The 20433-nt window shown below is 43.5% G+C and overlaps 1 protein-coding gene across 7 annotated transcripts in view; it reads left to right on the forward strand.

Moving 5' to 3' along the window:
• ptprub (protein tyrosine phosphatase receptor type Ub) overlaps positions 1 to 20433 on the forward strand; it is an 818938-nt gene that overhangs the window by 716175 nt on the left and 82330 nt on the right. For 4 of the 7 annotated variants that reach the window (XM_041212606.1, XM_041212611.1, XM_041212608.1 and 1 more), the window contains 4 exons: positions 5557 to 5732; positions 7417 to 7604; positions 11269 to 11356; positions 19898 to 19974. In XM_041212606.1, the coding sequence (XP_041068540.1) occupies positions 5557 to 5732; positions 7417 to 7604; positions 11269 to 11356; positions 19898 to 19974 (529 nt within the window). The remainder of the gene's footprint in view (positions 1 to 5556; positions 5733 to 7416; positions 7605 to 11268; positions 11357 to 19897; positions 19975 to 20433) is intronic. The other 3 variants (XM_041212609.1, XM_041212610.1, XM_041212612.1) reach the window with 1 other exon arrangement.

The following is a 20433-nucleotide window of genomic DNA, read 5'->3' on the forward strand; positions in this document are numbered from 1 at the left end:
TGGATTAGAGCGTCCCGGGTGTCCCTGCCTCCCCGGAGTAAGCCCGGGACAACGTGTGCCCCCTCATCATTTCCCTGTGCGTTCTCATCCTCAGACTCGCTGCTGGACTCGTCATGTTCAGCCGCAGCCACTCTGTCTACATCTTCTTCGTCCACAGCGTCCCCCCTTTGCAGCACAAGATTATGGAGAGCACAACATGCAACCACTATCAGCGACGTTCAATTTGGGGGGTACTGGAGTGCACCCCCTGAGCGGTCCAGGCATCTGAAGCACATTTTGAGAAGCCCGATTGCTCTCTCCATCACAGCCCTTGTGGAGGTGTAACTTCGATTATACTGCCACTCAGCTTCTGTTCTTGGATGGCGGAATGGCATCATGAACCACCTTCTGAGGGGATAGCCCTTGTCACCCAGCAGCCATCCATCCAGCCGGATTGGAGCACTGAAAAGCCCTGGCACCTGGGAGTGTCTGAGGATGTAGGCAACGTGGGAGCTGCCTGGGTACCTTGTGCAGACTTGCAGGATCTGCAGCTTGTGATCACACACTATCTGCACGTTCATGGAGTGGAAGCCCTTCCTGTTGGCGAAGGCACCGGGCTCACCTGCTGGCGCCTTGATGGCCACACGTGTGCAGTCGATTGCATTCTGTGCGTGGGGGAAGCCAGCAATCGCTGCGAAGCCTCTGGCTTGCCCCGTCTGGTTGGCCTCGCCCCAGCGGTAGTGGATGAAGGTCAATGCACACCTGAACAGCGCACTTGTGACCTGCTTGACACAAGTGGACAGCTGATTGCGAGACACTACAAAGATCACCCACTGACCCCTGGAAAGACCCGGAGGCATAGAAATTGAGGGCAGCTGACCTTTAGAGCCACTGGCATGGGGTGTCCACCCACATAGTTAGCTGAGATCTCTGGACCAATCACCTGACAGATATTGACTGTCTCCCTTGACAGACAGAGCCTCCTTTGGCATTGCACTTCAGACATATTAAGGTAACTGTTTCACCTTCTGTAAACCCTGGCAGCAGGATAGTGTCATCTTCTGCGGCCTCTTGCACCTTGGCTACCTCTTGGCACTGCACCCCTTGTGCCTGCGCCTGTCCTCCCAAAGGTGGTTCCTCTGCAGACTGAATGTGCACTCCTGGCCTCCTCCCCCTTCTAACCCTCCCTTCCTCTTCAGACGAGGTGTCTCCAGTGGAGAGATCACCTCCCAACCCCAGGCTCAGGGAGGCTTCCTGAAACCTACAGGCCCCAAAACAAATCCTCACTGAAAAGTGCTGACCTGAAGGCTATGAGTTCAGTCCAAGTAGCTGCTGTGCGTTTGCAACTTTTCCACCTCACACAGGCAAGTTTCATTAATTTCTGAGCAGTAACTTTTAAATGTCTGGATTCGCAAACCCACTAAGCCCTCTTCTCCCACCTGTGGAAGAGCTTCATGCAAATTTCAAATACTCGCCTGCCATTGTGCCCGTGCAACAAGCCAAAGATCACACGGGCGCCATAAAATCCAGGTCACTTGGCGCTTCAAGGGCCTTAAGTGGCCTGTTAATTAATGGCAGTTGTGCAACGAAATATCCTGATGGCGCACGGTGATGTCGGGACACGTGCTCGACATCACCTCGCGTCATATTATGTGTCGGCATGCAGGTCCCGCCCCTCGCACGCCAACAGAAAACTTCTGCCCCAGAAATAATAAGTCCACCAAGATTTCAAAGATTTTTTAGAAAACTAAATTAAACATTTATTAACAAAGAAAAGATTTCAAGCACATACATAGGTCTGCAAATTACTACTATAATAACTCCTAAAATCCCCTAATTAATCTGGCTTCCACTTACACCCCCAGTTAGGCAACAATAAAAAAAAATAGATTTTAACAGCAAGTCAACACTGAATTCAAAGTGGTTTTTCCCAGCCTCAGCTTCTGTAGACAGCAGGTTTAATGCACAAATGCTGGAGGCTTCTCACACTTCTGGGAGATCTTTCAATGCTTTCCCTGACACATAGCCTCATTCTCCTTTATACATGTTTCTTCCTTTTAATCTAAATTTCATTGTTCCCATATGTCTTTAGAACTTTACTTTTCTTATAACATAAATCTTTTCATAGTGCTAATATTGTCGGTAACCTTTGAGAAAAATAAACACACTGCTCTGGGTAGGTATAAACGTCCTACCATCTCTTTGAAATTCAAACTGCCCTGATTTATCTAAAAACACAAATTCTCCTCACACCTTACATTCTAAGATTTCAGCCATGTTTACGTATTTAGCATTTTAAACCTAGCTTCCTTTGATGAACCAAAGCCTCCAGACCAACTGTCTCCAATTCAATTAAATCACAATCTCTCACTCCTTCTCTCTCTCTCTCAATCACACACACACACAAACTATCCAAACTCCACTATTACTCTACTTTTACAATAAATCACAATAATATTATGAGAATTATTATACTTTCATGACAACATCGCGAATACCCTCCATCGTGTTGTGTTGCACTACCACCATGCTAAATAGGTCAGATTTCGAACAGACCTAGCAACTCAAGGCTGGGCATCCATGAGGTGCTGTGGGCCATCAGCAGCAGCAGAATTGACTCATCCACAATATGTAACCTCATGGTTTGGCATATACCTCACTCTACCAACGCCACCAAGCCAGGGGATCAACCCTGGTTCAATGAAGAGTACAGGATGGTATGCCAGGAGCAGCACCAGGCATACTTAAAAATGAGGTGTCAACCTGGTGAAGCTACAACTCAGGACTACTGGCATGCCAAACAGCATAAGCAGTAAGCGACAGACAGAGCTAAGTGATTCCAAAACCAACGGATCAAATCTAATCTCTGTAGTCCAGCCACATCAAGTCGTTAATGGTAGTGGACAATTAAACAACTCACTGGAGGAGGAGGAGGCGCCACAAATGTCCCCATTCTCAATGATGGAGGAACCCGGCACGTCAGTGCAAAAGATAAAGCTGAAGCATTGGCAGCAATCTTCAGCCAGAAGTGCCGAGTGGGTGATCCATCTCGGCCTCCTCCGGAGGTCCCCAGCATCACCAATGCCGGTGTTCAGCCAGTTCAATTCACTCCACTTGATATCAAGAAATGGCTGAAGGCACTGGGTGTCACAAAGTCTTTGGGCCCTGACCAGATTCCAGCAATAGTACTGAAGACTTGTGCTCCAGAACTTGCTGCACCCCTAGCCAAGCTGTTCCATTACAACTACAACACTGGCATCTACCTGGCAATGTGAAAAACTGCCCACGTATATCCTGTGCACAAAAAGGACAAATCCAACCCAGGCAATTACTGCCCCATCAGTCTACTTCCAATTATTAGTAAAGTGATAGAAGGGGGTCATCAACAGTGCTATCAAGTTGCACTTGCTTAGCAATAATCTGCTCACTGATGCTCAGTTTGGGTTCTGTCAGGATCACTCAGCTCCTGACCTCACTACAGCCTTGGACAAAAGAGCTGAATTCCAGAGGTGAGGTGAGAGTGACTGCCCTTGACATTAAGGCAGTAGTTGACCATGTGTGGCATCAAGGAGCCCTAGCAAAACTGGAGCCAATGGGAATCGGGGAACATTCTCTGTTGGTTGGAGTCATACCTAGCACAAAGGAAGACAGTTGAGGTTGTTGGAGGTCAATCATGCCAGTTCCAGGACATCACTGCAGAAATTCCTCAAGGTAGTGTCCTAGGCCCAACCATCTTCAGTTGCTTCATCAATAACCTTCCTTCCATCATAAGGTAAGAAATGGGGATGTTCACTGATGATTGCACAATGTTCAGTGCTATTCCTCAGATACTGAAGCAGTCCATGTCCAAATGCAGCAGGACCCAGACAAATCCAGGCTTGGGCTGATAAGTGGCAAGTAACATTCACGCCACACAGTGCCAGGCAATGACAGTCTCCAATAAGAGAGAATCTAACCATTGCCCTTCAACATTTAGTTGCATTACCATCGCTTAGTCCCCCACTATCAAAATCCTGGGGGCTACCATTGACCAGTAATTGAACTGGACTAGCTGTATAAATACTGTGTCTACAAGAGCAGGTGAGACGCTAGGAATCCTGTGGTGAGTAACTCACCTCCTGAATCCCCAAAGCCACCCATCTACAAGGCACAAGTCAGGAGTGTGCTGAAGTACTAAGATAAAAGCAAGTCATTGTTGTCTCATGCAGCACTTTTATTTCCAATCCTGCTTCTGTGACACACAGCAATGTGGTTGACTCTGAAATGCCCTCTGAACAAGGACAATTCGGTATGGGCAATAAATGCTGGCCTAGTCAGTGACGCCCACATCCAACGAATAAAAAAAAAATGCTGTAGTTGGGTTTGTAACCATAGAGACTACACAGAACTGAAGGCCGTAACCTGTAATCTGTACTGGTTCTGTTTTGCAGGAAGGTTATGTTCCAAGCGCGGAGTGAGTTTGTTGCCATTCCTTTGGGAGCCAAAGAGGGATAAACAAACTGCATCCCTAAAAGTTGATTCCCTTAAAGTCGATGAAAATGCGAGCACACTAAAATAAGTAGATTAGTTTTAATTTGTAAAATGCACAAAACTAATAATGGAATGGTGGATTGTATTCAACATCATGACATTTACCCTTGGTCATGAGAACACTTATCGTCCAGCTTGGGTTGAAAGTTATGGTGCTTAATAACACGTGGGGGGGCAGACGGCACGTCCCCTGAAACTATTTTGGCATGTTCCACGCCAACTCTCCGCGCAGCCATAAAGTGCTGATTAATGAGGGCCGAGTAGGACTTCTGCCTCTCGTTTGGGCAGAAGTTCCGTCTTCTGGAGCTGCTGGCCAACCTGATAAGCTGCTCCATCAGCCCTGGCAATGCCAGGAAGGTGCCGGTGGCTGCTGCTGGGACTGCCAATAAAGAGAGGACCCTAAGGCCTTGGATCCCTGGAGCGGGTAAGTCCATGGTCTTGGGCTGGGAGGGTTTGGGTACATCAGGGAGAGGGCCAGTAGTGGCAGAGGTAGTGGAGGTGGGTAGGAAGGAATGTCTGCTCTGCGATCGTCAAGAGACAGCCCTGAAGAGCGACCCCACCCCACACTTCCTTCCCACCCTTTAACAACTTGATGTGAAAGATCTGGCTTCCCGCTCCCACCCTGCTGCCCATGCCAAACATTTTGTGGCATGGCCAGCGTATTATCAGGGTCAACTGGCTTGATAACGAGCCTAATTGACTCTTAATTGCTCATTTAAACATGGCAGGCAGGCTGCCAAATTCGGCGCATGTCTCCCCCACCACATATTATGGAGGTATTGGGCGCCCACCCCATTTTAAGTGCTCCCCAGTGGTAAACACACCCGTCGGGGCCCGTAAAATTCAGCCCTTGGTGCATTTTCCCCTGTGCCTGTATTCTCTCTTACTACCTTTTTGAACCCTTGATAATCTGCATTGATTGTAAAATAAACTTATTTGGTGGTGCCTTTAGTCATGCCCTTTATTCTTCACTGCATTCTGACTTGTAGAAAGAGTTGCATATTTTAAAGCTACATTGCGCTGACTGATTTACCTGTATTCTAATAGGAAACCCACCCGAATTAAAAAGACTGTGAAAAGCTCCCGCCATGATAGAACTCACATGATGAATGCCATGGACAGGAGCTTCACTGACCAGAGCACCCTGCAGGAGGACGAGAAACTTGAGACTTCTTTCATTGGGACATACAACTGCAGCACCAGATGTAAGCCGTCTCAGAAGGGTAACATCTATTATAAATTCTTTCAACCTCTCTCTTACTAATGGACATCCCTTTTTATATCTACCAAATATTTTTTGAAAAATATCTTCCTTGCACTCTGATGTCTCTCTTCATGAATGACAGTAGCCTTTAGCTAAAGAGTACGGTTCTTAATCACCATTCATTCTGAAATACTTGATTGATCTTGGTAAAGTTTCAGATACTTGCTTGGAAACAGTCCATATTAAATATTATGGGGGCTAAATTGGAAAGTCGCCAAAAATGGGTGCAAGGATTCCAATGCACGATTAACCTGTATCCAGTCAATTTAGGCAGCATGCCAACTCTCATGCTGCCTGCTCATTTGAATGACTGCTGAGTGCAGCTAGCACTAATTTCACTGTTAATTGTCTGCAAGCATTAGCAGGGAGCCCAAAATCATAACTTTCTAGCACTGTTTAAAGCTAGTGTGTGCCTCTTAAAGGGCAGATGCGTTGTGCCTGGAGCAGACGCTAGCAGCCATGTAGAAAGTGAATGTGACCTGTAAAACATGGTAAAATCATGGAGGGAGCAGGTTCCAAGGTTTCCATACGCTGCACTGGAGTCCTTGTGTAGGAAGTAGAAAATAGAGGAGTAGGAGAGTACCCACAGGAGAACCTCTAGATATTCGTGCAGAAGGCAGTGGAAGTAGATAGGCATGATGGTCAATGACAGAATTAAAAAAGTAATTAACATGATTGATGGATCTGCCCATCCAACCTTAAGGTTGGCTGGCAGGCCGGGAGCCCTGGCAGCTTCTGAAAAAACATGAAACCTCATCCACAAGCGGGATGAGATTTCATGAGGGTATTAAAATTTTTATAAAATGTTTAAATAAAAGAAATTGACATGCCCCAGCTTATGTGATAGTGGCACATGAGTGGACATGTCAATAATTTTTTCCCCTTCTTAATTGAAACTTTCAAAACTGAGCCGATCTCATTCTTCCAGAACGAACTTACTGTTTTCCCGTTATAGAATCAAGCTGCGCCTAAGATGAGTCTAACACCCTCAATCACCCTCCCAGACAATCCATTCTAACTTTTGATCATCCTCTGCGTAAAGAAATGCTCCGCAACATCTGTCCTAAGCTGCCCTTTCTCAGTCCTGGTATTTCAGTACTGTTACATTTAAGAGACCACATTCAATCAATGTCCTTTAAAGGAAATGGAATATAAGTAGTGAGATAATTTTCCATCGATCTTAAGGAAGGAGCACTGCAACAATAAGTAACTTTTGAAATTACAATTTTTTTGGTAAACGATTCATACTAAGGGACATCATCATTGATGAAAATCATCCAATCTGACCAGATATGACACCATATGGGCTAGATGCAGTTCAGCTCCCTTTACATAATTGTTCAGTAAAATTTGAGAAAAGTTAAGGCACACTGGGAGAAAATATTTTCTCTTTGCAATGTGTAGAAAATTACAAATGCGTTTTAAAAATATTCTTATTAACAACCTTGTCACAAAGAGCCAAAATGTTATGCAGTTCACTTTAACCCCCTGAACTTCGGACTCTAAAGTGAGAGTGCTATCACTGAGTCAAGGCTGCCTCATGTGATGCGTGCTCGTTTTGTGAGCTTTTGCTTCCTTAAGCTGTTTACAGTTCTGATTTCTTCCCTTTTCTTTCTCTCCAAACCCGCCAAACTCCCCAACAGATGAACAGCACAATATGATGAATGAATCAAGCAGCTTGTTAGGAAGCTCCTCTCTGAGCCCTCGTGGTCGAGCTGGCTCTCCTTACCAGACTGGCCAGCTGCACCCTGCAGTCCGAGTAGCTGACCTCCTACAGCACATTAACCAAATGAAGACAGCAGAGGGCTATGGCTTCAAGCAAGAGTATGAGGTGAGGATTTTGGAGAGTATCAACCAGCTTGTGTTTCCATGTTGCGTCCAAAGATTGTTTCAAACGTCTTGGGACAAATCTATTGCACTGAACTAAATGTTTCCATTCAAAGGAATTAAACAAAATCTCCTTGATTTTGATAGGAATTGTTGGATTGATTTTGTGATGGCCCCAAGATGCTTTTCTGGTTGTCTGTTTTCAGTCTTACTCCAAAAAGAGACTGATAATATATCACAGAGATAAAATCTGGAGCTGGATTTGTGACCACTGACAGGGGAAATTAATTCAGCCAGCATTCTCTTTTCTGAATTTTGGGTTCACCAAAGTTAGGAAAGTTAGTCTAGGGGATAGGGAACATTTACTCATTGCAGATATCCAGAAGTGACCAAGGGCTTCCATGTCAGATACAGCACAGCCAGGAGGTGAGTATATTTCTCCCCACTCACCCAGACAGCCTGCCTCAGCTGATTTCTGATAAAATAACCTAGGTCAAGGAGAGCTTGCATAGACTAAGCTTGTATTCCCTTGAGCAAAGTCTACTTGAGGTGTTTAAGATGACTAAAGATTTAAAAGGTAGATGTAAACTATTTCCTCTGCTTGCAGCATGGAAATGAGGTGTTGGGAAGGGGAAGCAATGATGGGAGGGGCATATCCTTAAAATTAGAACTAGGCAGTTCACGGATGATGTCAGGAACCAAGAAACCTTTTCTTCAAACAAAAGGTAGTGGAAATTTGGAACTCTTAACCCAAAAAGCTGTTGGGGTTATGTTGGTTGTAAATTTCAAAATTGAGGTTTTGTTATACAAATGTATTGAGGGCTACAGAACCAAGGTGGATCAATCATGATCTGACTGAATGGTGGTACAGGTTCAAGGGGCTGAATGGTCTACTCCTATTCCCGTGTTGTCATCTCCCTGTCTCTACTATACCAGGGAGATATTTATTTCCCTCATTTCTCACCCTTGTAACTGTTGTAAGTGATGTTACCTATTTAATGCCAGTAAACTAGTTTGCCCACTAAACTGAGGCTGCCCATTTCATCTGGGAACAACGAGGCTGCACAATTATACTGGGAGGTTACATGCTATTGAGACAAGCCAGCAGCATGAAAATCTAATGTAGTTCTTGTCATTTCTTTACAATAAAACACTGACTATCGGTAGATAATTGACCAGTTTCACATCTATAATTTAGTTGTAGGCATTCTAATAAGCACAGTGTCCTGTTATAGATACATTTGTGTTTTATTATACATAGTCTACTCATGATTATTCAAAGTCAATTTTATGGTTATAAAATAAATTATCCAATATTAATTCAGCTACAAAATGGCACAAAGTAGGAATTCTGTGCTAAAACTTTAATTTTTATATAGCTGGAATTAAGCAACTTTGAATTAAATGTACACTGCGTGTAAGTTGTGTACATATGAATTCATTTTTGACACTATAATCCCATTTTAATATGTTGAAATGTTTAACAATTTTATGATCTTTGCTGCTCCCTCAGCCTAACTGACCAATCATTTCCTGTTTGCAGTGGAAAATTCACATCTGTGCATTCAATTCTCAACATGTACATTTGGTTTGCAAATGCTTTTCGATAAGTTCTCTCAGCCCTATATGCAAAAGTAAGATTTCTAAGAGTGTTGCATGTCTTTTTGCTCCGTTTGGAACTCCTTGACAATCAGGAAAAATTACTGTTGTTTAGTCTCAAAGGCAACTATCGGGGTGCTGGGCGTGGGGAAATTATTAGATCAACACTTTCTGATCTGCGTGAGCAAGAATGGCAGGCCACCATTCAGCTTTGAGAATATAATTAAAACATTTTAGAAAAAATAATCACTGGATTTGAATGTGCTTTGTAGGACACTAATTGTTCCTCTTGCAATATTGTTGGCAAGCTTCAAAAAATGTTATGACTTTATCTATGATTGTCCAAAATGATTTACTGTGTAAGGATAGCTTCCTTGATGACTGAGTGGGTATAGGCATCATTCAGGGGAATCATTACAGCCTAGAAGCAAAAGTAGAGTAACCCATTCATCTCCTCAGATCTGCTATCTTAACCTTATCACTTAATAGCTTTTACATAACAAAAATCTTTAAATCTCAAGTTTTGACGTTTTCAGCCTCATCTGCTTTTTGGGAAGAGAGTTCCATATTTCACATCAGGCAAGACCAGAATAAGGTTCAGCTGTGACACCTTTGTGATTAAGTAGCTTGCTGACAGTGTGTGAGTGCAAACAAGAATAAAGGCCACTTGGCTCAGGTAAAAGAGGGGTATCATTGCTCTGGAATTGTACCCACAGCAAGGGTAGTATTTAATGTAGTCAGTGGGGTTCCCACCTACTGGCTGGAGAACCAACAAGAGCCCCATGTCAAAAATAAAAATACCTGGAAAAACTCAGCAGGTCTGGCAGCATCTGCGGAGAGGAACACAGTTAACGTTTCGAGTCCGTATGACTCTTCAACAGAACTAAGTAAAAATAGAAGAGAGGTGAAATATAAGCTGGTTTAAAGGTGGGGGGTGGGGGGGGGTGGGGAGGGGGGTGAACAGGTAGAGCTGGATAGAGGGCCAGTGATAGATGGAGATAACCAAAAGATGTCACATGACAAAAAGAGCTCCATGTCGCCGCCTTTGCGAATAAGACATTTAATTGGCCAGTGGGAGGCAGAAATCCTGCCCCAAAAAAGCTGCCAACTAATCAGAGAACAGCAGCTGTGCATTGTAGGTAGTGCCAGTGGCAGCTGCTGGCAGTGTACCCACCAGAGGCCCAGGATCGCTGAGGGACCCCAGGCTAAAGGTGAGTGAGGACGGGATGGGGATTGTAGAGGTTGGGGAGAGAAGGAGGGTCAGCAGCAAGTAGGGTTGTCAACTCTGTTTAGCTATATTCTTGGAGGTGTCATCACATGGCCTCCTATCTCCAACCACCCTGCCCACACTCCTGCATTGATTAGCCAACATAACCAGCCATGCAGCTCACCATCTTCCCAGATTAATTGAATAATGAGTAGGCACTTTGTTATCCAATTAAATAAATCTGGACTGTCAGTCAGCTTTTTGTTCCCAACTCCAACTGCTTTATAGCCAATAAACAAAAGATTTCAAAGAAAATTTTACAAATCCAACCTTTTTAATAGCACTATGAATATTCTCCTGTAATTGCTTGCAGCAATGTCCTGGAAATTAAACATTAATTCCTGGAGACTCCAGGGCAATCCAAGAGACTTGGCAACCCTAGCAACAAGGGCAGGCAGGGTGTCTCTCAGCAGCCCCCTTCCTCCCCATCATGATCAGGCACTGAGTGCCTTTGAACGAGGGACCTCCCACTCAGGAGCCCGCAAGCAACTCTGATAGGGTTTGCTTTTCAGGCTTCCCACATGGCACGCCCCTCGCCTGCTGCTGGTTGGATGCCAGTGGTGGTGAGATGAGGTCCTTAAGTGGGAATACCACCCCAGAATGGGGCAGAGGTAGGAAGTCAGTGGAACCCCTACCCTACTGCCTGGTTAAGTGCTCCATCCCTCCAGATTTACCTCAGGGGAGGGCATAAAATTCCACCTCAAGAGACAGGGTCATCAGGTGAAGAAGTGATAACAAAAGAAAGAGACAAAGGTTGTGTGTTCTCTTGTGTAGCCTTTTAACTAGGTATTTTTGTCCCCAGAGCTTCTTTGAGGGTCAAGTTTCATCTCGGGAAATGTCAAAGAAGAAAGAAAACCGTTCTAAAAGTCGACATGAAAACATCATTTCCTGTAAGTGAGCAGAGAATATGTATTTGAAGCACTATTGAATGTGTTAACCTCCAAGTTTCCATAGACAGAAATCCTGCCAATTTGCATTGGGATCACACCTGCTGGTGCCTTCAACATTTTTTGGAATTTACAAGATCAGTGAGAGGGCACTTTACTTGCAAAGGGCCAGCTGTCACAAGGCCTCTCATGTCATATGTTGGCACCCACATGCACTAGAAAATACAACAGCTTCTAGAAAGGTCCCAACTACAAATCTGGTCAAATCCCGTGGAAAAGAATGGCCCAGGTAGCATTCCTTTTTAACAAAAAAATGACCTCACAGAGCCTCACAGGCTGCTTAATGCCCCATCAGTGAGGCCCTCACAGAAATGATGAAATAGGATCATTGAATGATACAGCATGGAAAGAGTCTATTTGACTACCCATTGTGCTTTTGCCAGCTCTTTGGTAGAGCTATCCAATTAACCCCATTCCCTATTCTTTCCCCATTGCCCTGTTATTTCTTTCCCTTCAAGTATTTATCTAATTCCATTTTGAAAGTTATTATTGAACCTGCTTTCACCACCATTCAGGTGGTGAATTTCAGATCATAACAAATTGTTGCATAAAAAAAAATCCTTTCATTACAATAGTTCTTCTGTTAATTACCTTAAATCTGTGCCTCCTGACCACTGACCACCCCCCCCACCCACCCACCGCCCCACCACCACCACCAGTAGTGGAAATAGTTTCTCCCTATTTACTCTATCCTCTATTGGATGCGGATTAATACTAATTGGAAAAGGATAAAATGACAGATACCAGGTTTCTTATACATTAGTAAAATAAAATGGCTTTAGAAGTTGCTAAGACTTTTCTGGGAGTAGGAGACGTAATAGTAGATCATTTGAAATCCTTGAGTAATGTTAAACTGAGAGAGCTAGCAGATAAATTAAAGGTAGAAATAAAAGCAGGATCTCGTAAGGATGATATGATTAAACTAATTACTCAGTGTTTAGAATTAAGAGAGGGGACACCCAAAATTGGCATATCACAGCTAGAGTTATATAGGATTCAGTTGCAAATGAAGCAACTTGAGAAAGAGAAAGGGAGATGAAAAAACTCAAATAGAAAGAAAAAGAAAGAGAAATGAAAAAATTTGAATTTGAACTCAAGAGAGAATATTTCCAAGAGAGGAAAGAGAAAAGGAACAAGAAAGGGAATTCCAGCTTAGAAGGCTGGAATTAAAAAAAGAGGCCTTAGATGTTGGGGAAAGTTTTGATGATGGAAGGACTGCACCCAACCCAGAGCCCAGTAGGGAGATGTTTAAATTTTTATAAGCCCTTCCAAAATTTGAGGAAAGGGGTGTGGAGATATTTTTTATTATTTTTGAGAAAGTGGCTAGGCAAATGAAGTGGCCAAAAGAAAACAGAACATTGCAATAAAGAAGGCTATTCTTGGTGCATATGAGTTTGTCCCTGAGGCATACAGGCAAAAGTTTCAAAACATAAGGAAACAGCCTGGGAAGACCTGTATGGAATTTGACGGGGTAAAGCAAAGTAATTTTGACCATTGGATATGGACATTACAGGTACATACCACTAATGTATCTCTTGGGGAAATAATCATCCAAGAAAAATTAAAAATTCATTTCCTCCAATAGTTGGAACCCATGTCAAAGACAAGAGGGTTACAACAGCTAGATAGGCAGTGGAGATGGCTAGTGATTATGAGCTGGTCCATAAATCCAAACCCTTTTTCCATCACCTCCACAAACCTGAGAAGGATAGAAAGAGGGAGGGTGAAAGGAAGGAATGTGGCCAGGGAAGAGAAGGGACAGCTGGGACCACCCTGGGAACTCATACTCAGACAGGAAAGGAAGGTGCTGAGGGTGGAATTGATATTCAAAGGCCTAAGCAAATTGCTGGGATTTTTGGGATACATAAGGATGATTCAGAAAAAAGAGCCCCGACTGAAAACACGACAGATCAAGTTGTAGCATTAATTACAGCTGTGACTTTGAGTGTGAACACTGCTGTGAGTTCAGGGGAGATGATTAAGGTACATGAGAGTTATAAAGAATTTTTGTCGAGAAGGAAAGTAACCTCTGATCCCTTGAATGAGACAGCTAAATCTATAATTATATTGAGATATGGAGCCACACAAACACTTTTGATAGGGAAAGGCATAACTTTTCCACCAGAGAGTACATTAAAAGCCAAAGTTTAATAAATGTTATTGGTGGGGAGCATATAACCGTACCTTTTTACCAGGTGTACTTGGAGTGTGACCTAATGTCATGACCGGTGGTGGTAGGGGTTGCCCAGAAGTTACCTGTAGACAGAGTGGACTTACTTTGGGAAATGATTTAGCTGGAACGAAGGTAGTAGTTTCCCCCATAATTATGGAAAGCCAAGCGAGGTTAAAAATACAGAGCAGTTATAGGAAAGGGTTCTGGGAATTTTTCCTTTGTGATGGCCCGAGCTATGGCTCAGCAAAGTCCATTATCAGAAGTCCAAAAGATACCATAGACAAATATTCGGTTAGCCAAAACTTTTTAAAAAAGATTTAGACAATCTGGAGGAGACGTTTAGTAAATTTTCTCCAAGGCCCAACAAGCTGATCTGGTGCTAAGTAAAATAGCTCAATCAACCCAAACTGAAACTGAAGCTGAGAAAGTTCCAGAATGTTGTTATGTTAAACAAGGAATTCTGATGAGGAAGTGGAGACTTCCTGACAGACCTGCAGACGCAAAGTAGATGGTTGTTCATCAGATAGTGGTACCGCCCACATATCCTAAAGTGATATTACAGATAGCACATGAACTTCCTATGGCCGGACAGGTAGGGATACGGAAGACTCAGGCGTGGATAAACCAACAGATCTTCAAAAAGATGTAGTGCAGTTTTGTAAAACGTGCCATGTGGTGGGGAAACCACAACCTACAATAAAACTGGCACCCTTAATTCCCATAGCAGTTTCTGGGGAACCATTTAGTAGGGTATTGGTAGACTGTGTGGGACCATTACTGAAAATGAAAGCGGGACACCAGTATATTTTTACTATTATGGATATGACAACTCGATTTCCAGAGGCCATCCCTTTGTGAACGATTGCAGCTAAGGTCATGATAGAGAAGTTAATCCAATTCCTCACTAGATATGGATTACAGTTGAAGATTCAGTCAGATCAAGGTTCCAATTTTATGTCTAAAATTTTCATAACATAATGAGTAGTTTGGGTATAAAACAGTTAAAGTCCATTGCATACCATCCACAGACACAGGGAACTTTAACGAGGTACCATCAAACTCTCAAAACAATGATTAAAGCGTATTATCATGAATATCCCGATGATTGGGACCAGAGACTGGATTTGCTTTGATTTGCCACCCAAAATTCACCTATGAATCTAGTTTTAGTCCTTTTGAATTAATTCAAGGACATGAGATAAGAGGTCCCCTGAAATTAATCAAGGACAGAGAGACAAATCCTGTATGCTAGATTATATGCCCATGTTCAGGAATGGCTCACAGGATTCTGCAAAGTGGCTCAAGAACACCTTAAAATTTCACAAATAAAGACGAAGGAATGGGCAGATAATAAAGCTGAGACTTGAACGTTTCAAACAGGGGATGAAGTGTTAGTGTTAGAGGATCCTCTGGAAGCACAGTTCAGTGGCCCAAGCAAGAAAGTTAAGATGATTGGTAAAGTAAATTATTTGATAGACACCCAGATCGTAGGAAAAAGAATCAGCTGTGTCACATTAATATGTTGAAACAATACCATTGTACAGAGGAGGATAAGAAGAAGCAGCTACGTCAGGGAGTAAGGAGAAGAGAGGTAGAAGGAGATAGTGAGAGTGAGGTAGATGGAGATTTAGACAGTTCATCAACTGAACCTCCGACTATTCAGTTAACTAATTCTCAAATATTAGAACAGTTAGACACCATATTCTTATACTTAGAGATAGGACAGCGAGAAGATCTGGGGCAGAATTTTGCCCTTGGCATGCGGGGTCGGCACAGGTGGGCGGGGACAGTTGGGAAGCCGACCACCGCCCACGATTTACAGCGCACCGTGATTTCATGCTGGTGGGCCAGTTAAGACCTGCCCAGCATGATACATGAGTGGCAGCACTGAGCGCTGCCTGTGCAGGCAAAGGGGGAAGGAGGGCAAGCAGGCCCAGCGTGTACTTCACCGATGCGCACTAAAGAGCGCTGAAAGATCTCCCTGAGGCACAGAGCTGCCTCAGGAAGATGAAGAATCTATTGAAAACATTATTAAACAGCAGAAAAAATTAATAAAACATGTCCCCTCATGTGACTCTGTCACATGATCAGGGACATGTTTTTAATTAAATATTAAAATTTTTATTTAATTTGTATCTGCTTTTGGAAATCTCATCCTGCTCGTGAATGAGGTTCCAAAAAAAATGCAAAGACCGATTGGCATTTTCGTCTGCCTGTCAACTGTTAGGTTGAATGGGCAATGAAAAATTCAGGATAATTGATTACTTAATGGCCTTAATAGGTCTTTTAATTGTTGGCAGGCGTACTGCCAGCTCTGATGCACGTCCGCCGACCGAACTATCGTGCAACTACACGTTGACGTCGGCACGCTTGGCAGACGTCATCACACATCATTTCACATTCGTTTGGGTCAGGCACGCGCCCACCCACCGAGCTAAAAATTCTTCCCCGAGTGAGGTTACTCACAAAATTTAAAGGAATCTAGGTGTACAACTTTAGCCACACTTAATGTGGATATAGGGAAATCTTCTATCAAACAGCACCCTTATCGTTTAAGCCTGGAGAAACAGGCTCAGGTGAAAGCAGAAATCCAGCATATGTTGAAAAATCACTTAATTGAACCAAGTCAAAGCAGTTGGAGTTCTCCTGTAGTGTTGGTGCCAGATTCTGTGTAGATTACAGAAAGGTTAATGCAGCAACAAAAACAGACTCTTACCCAGTCCCTCATTTAGAAGATTGTATTGACAGGGTTGGCAGTGCTGTGTTCCTCACTAAGATAGATTTTTTGAAAGGATACTGGCATGTGCCTTAAACATCGTGAGCTAGGGAGATATCGGCTTTTGTCACACCAAACGGGCTATACCAATGCCGAGTGATGCCTTTCAGGCTAAATAATACTCCAGCCACTTTCCAAAGACTAATGAATCAAGTTATAACTAATGTTCCTATGATCTATTGATGCATTGATTTACACTAACACTTGGAAAGATAATATAATTACTGATGTGTTATCCAGAATATAATTTTTATTAAAATAATATATCAGAAATCAGAAAGATCAGAACCTATACAGAGATCCTGTATAAGGAGTGAGTAAGAATGGATGAGTACACATTTGAATTTTTATATCTATGTTTTATATGTTTTTCCTGTACATTTCGTAGTGAAACGCATTTGAAAATGGTCGCATGCCAGCTGCACATTCAGCAAATGAAAGCCCTTGCGGTTGACATAGTTGACCCCTTGTTGCGACAGAGGTACGAGTGCCACGTAAGTGCAATCGATTGCACCCTGCACCTGTGGGAAACCTGAGATCTGGGCAAATCCAATTGCTTTTGCATCCTGGATCTCTTGGTCCCAGGCAAAATGCACAAAGTTGTGTGCCCTCGCGAAGATGGCATCCATGACCTCATGGATGCATTTTTGAATGGAGGCTGTGATATCCCACAGAGGTCACCTGTGGAGCCCTGAAAGGAGCCGCTGGCATAAAAATTGAGCACCATGGTCACTTTCACAGACACTGGCAGTGGATGCCCTCCATGCCTCGTGGCATCAAATCCTGCAGTAGCTAGCAAAGGTGACCAACCAGTTCCCTAGACATGCGCAGACTTTGGCAACATTGGTTGTTTATTATCTGCAGGAATGAAAGACGGCATCTACAGACCCTAGGTTCAGCCAGGCGCTGACTAACGATGGCTCGCTGTGGCCCTTCAACAGCGTGTGCAGGAGCCTCTGCACAGCCAGGCGCCTCCGTCCCTCTCTTCTCCATCGTCTCCACTCACTGTACGCTACAAGGCATACAGCTAGTTTACCAGACTCCAAGCTCCTGATGTACTCCTCCTGCAGGATGACAGAGACATACGTGTGGGTTCCCAGAAGGAAAAAATTATTCGAACCAGTATTCATATTTCCCAGTTTGTATCTTAATTCCCAGTTTTTACTGTTTTTTCCTTCTGGGTTAGCCTGGGTATACTAAGAAGCTTTCTTGGTTAAGTCTGAAGACCCTTTAACGCATCTCATAAAGTGCTGGCCACTACTTGGATGGCCAGAGTTTAGTGCACCGCATGCTGCCCGAAATCCCAACCGCCTCCGCCCACTCCACCTGATTGTTTGGGGGCAGTCTTGCCCATTGGACTGCATGTTGTGTTCTCAGCTCAGGCACAGGCATTCTCCTAACCCACACTACAAGGCTGCAATGTTAGCTTGAACCATGGGGGAGACTGGTCCAGACTGGGATGATGACATTTCAGGGGGCTGTGAGGACCTCCACCAGTGACTGTTCCACACCAGTTTTAGTAAGGAGATTGTACAAGGTGCCCAGTCGTCCAACTATCCTGCTGTCCACTAACATGCTCATTAGTTTGCAGTCTGTGCCCAAGGGGTGAAAAGTTCTGGAGCACTTGGTGGCACTTTCATGCCTCTGAGTTTCTTGAGCGGTCAGATTCGCTAGAGGGCTGACTCCACACATGTCAGTGTGGCTGCATCTAAACTATCTCAGCTGCAGAGGAATTGTCACTTTATACAAGGTTTCCCTAATGCGTGGCCGCTTCCCTCACCCCTCCCCCAACACACACGTGCTTGTGCACTACCTTCAACCGCAGAGCAGCTCTTCCCCCCACCGCTTCCAAAGTGCCTCAACCACAGGGCAGCCCTCGCCCCTATGCCTCCAACACACCCCAACCTTGAAGTCCAACAGGCGACCCACATGCGCGATGCACAACGTTACTGTGTACTCGCCTCTGAGTTCCCGTCAAAGTGCAGCCCGCCAAGTGCATGCCTTATATATGCTGTTGTGAAACACATTGGCTGATGTGGGCAGACGATCCAGCAGGGGCAGCTGGGATGATTCCGGCGGACTCGCCTTATGCAGACGTATTACAATGAGATTCCTGACGTACGATGATGGGAAATGAAGCCCACCATCGATGGGCCGAGCGGATGATCACAACCTGGTTTCATGACGTAGTGAAACTGATTTTTGGCTTTCTCACCATATTGTCTGCTCATACCGCCAAGCATGCCTGACGCCAGAGGGCACGGACGATTCTGCCCATTACCTTACTCCAGCCTCTAAAGAGACCTTGTTCGTCTTGTATTGTGTTGTGTTTGTCTGTATGGGTGTAGGGATTTATTTTTTAAAAGGTGAAAATCATTACATTACCACATATAAATTGCATGTTAACCAGCTCTGCAACTTGTTTTAAAAAAGAATTTTGTTTTATAATAAATCAGTTATTTTGTGTTTATTGTAAGAAGCCTGGTTAAAGACTTTTTATGTTGGGTACAGCAGTATCAAAGGTAAACAATTCCCCATTTTTGTGAGTGAATTAAACATTTAAACTATTGTTGCGACCTGTGGAGAAGTGTGGCTAGAATTAACTGTGCACTTCTCCCATCACGGTCCGCAACACAAGTGAATGTAAACTCAATCCCAGAGTAATTCAAATCCAGGCATGAAATTGCAGTTTGCTGAAACAAATTTAACATATTTTCATCATATCAAAATCTTCTATACATCACATTGTAACATAAAATCCCAGCTATAGACTTCCAGTGCACTATAGCATACCTCATTCATTTCCATCGTTTTGAAGTCCTGATGTATAACAATTAAATGAAAAGTTCTTGATAAGGTCATGAACTGGCCCCCGGTTTTATGGGAATGAGCTCCTGTTTTTTTCTCCCCTAATTTTCTTTCAAATGGTCAACCTGTAAAGTTTTTTTTTGTTCCAGTTTTCTCCTTTTTCTCTTATCCTCGAAAAACCCTGATTCCTGTTGACTTGGGGTTCCCTGGGGGTATTAGTAATCCTCTAGTACTTTGCCCAACTAGGAGGTCACATGAGCCTTGCCAGAAGCATTCTGTTAATGGTCACAACACTAAATCCAGTTGATGCCATTCCATCATTGTTCCAGCGAAAGCAGTGTGTTTATAAGTCTTGTCACGTTTCCACAAAATGAATATTTTGTTGAGAATTTTTTCAACACTAAATGATTAAACGGACTGAGGAGCATGGGATTGCAAAGTTCTCATTTTAAACAATAAAATTATTGATCAATAGCTGTGTTCCTGGCAAAAACATTACAATATTTATTCACCAGGATTGAATTTTGAGCTCTACAAAGCACGGAATGTAAAAGGACACATGTATTTTCTAGTGGGGAGACGTTCACTTGTTTCTAAAGAATGGATAATGAATATCCTCTCTACAGACATTTACACAGACATGCTCATCTGTATGAGTTCTATTATGTCCATTTCAAACTATTAACACTCTGTATTCTAATGAGCTCTTAAAAATACTGTGTTACAGATGATTGTCATCGGGTCAAGTTACATCCATTGCTGGGAGACTCCAGTTCTGACTATGTTAATGTGAGCTATATAGATGTAAGTTATATAGCTTGTACTTGTGCATGACTTTCCCCAGTTGCTGAAAATGAAGTTGCTACATATCTAGATTAAGAGAAAATATTCTGACTACATTCGTTGTCTAAGTTCATGAATGAAGAATGGCCATTAGGGCATGGCACTATTGAACTGCTAGCACCATTGGATCTGTACACGAGTCAATGTCCTAAGGGGAGGAAAGGGGAAAATTGGTGGCACATGCAATGATCCCACCAGCCTAAAAATTGAGGCTTCCCTTCTGAGGCCTTGACCACCCCTGTAAAATCACTGTGAAGTAGGGGCAGGCGGGAACCCAGAGGGAATCCTGTCCCCGCAATTTCACACATCCCCAAACCCTGCCCTAAAAAGGGGGAGCGTAAAATTCAGGGCCCAATTTCTTTTTCAGAAAAAATTGAACGAAAGTAGGAAGAAAAAGGTAAATTACAGTTAGAAGCAGGA

The sequence above is a fragment of the Carcharodon carcharias genome, chromosome 19, assembly GCF_017639515.1.
Source record: "Carcharodon carcharias isolate sCarCar2 chromosome 19, sCarCar2.pri, whole genome shotgun sequence".
Classification (NCBI taxonomy): Eukaryota; Metazoa; Chordata; class Chondrichthyes; order Lamniformes; family Lamnidae; genus Carcharodon; species Carcharodon carcharias.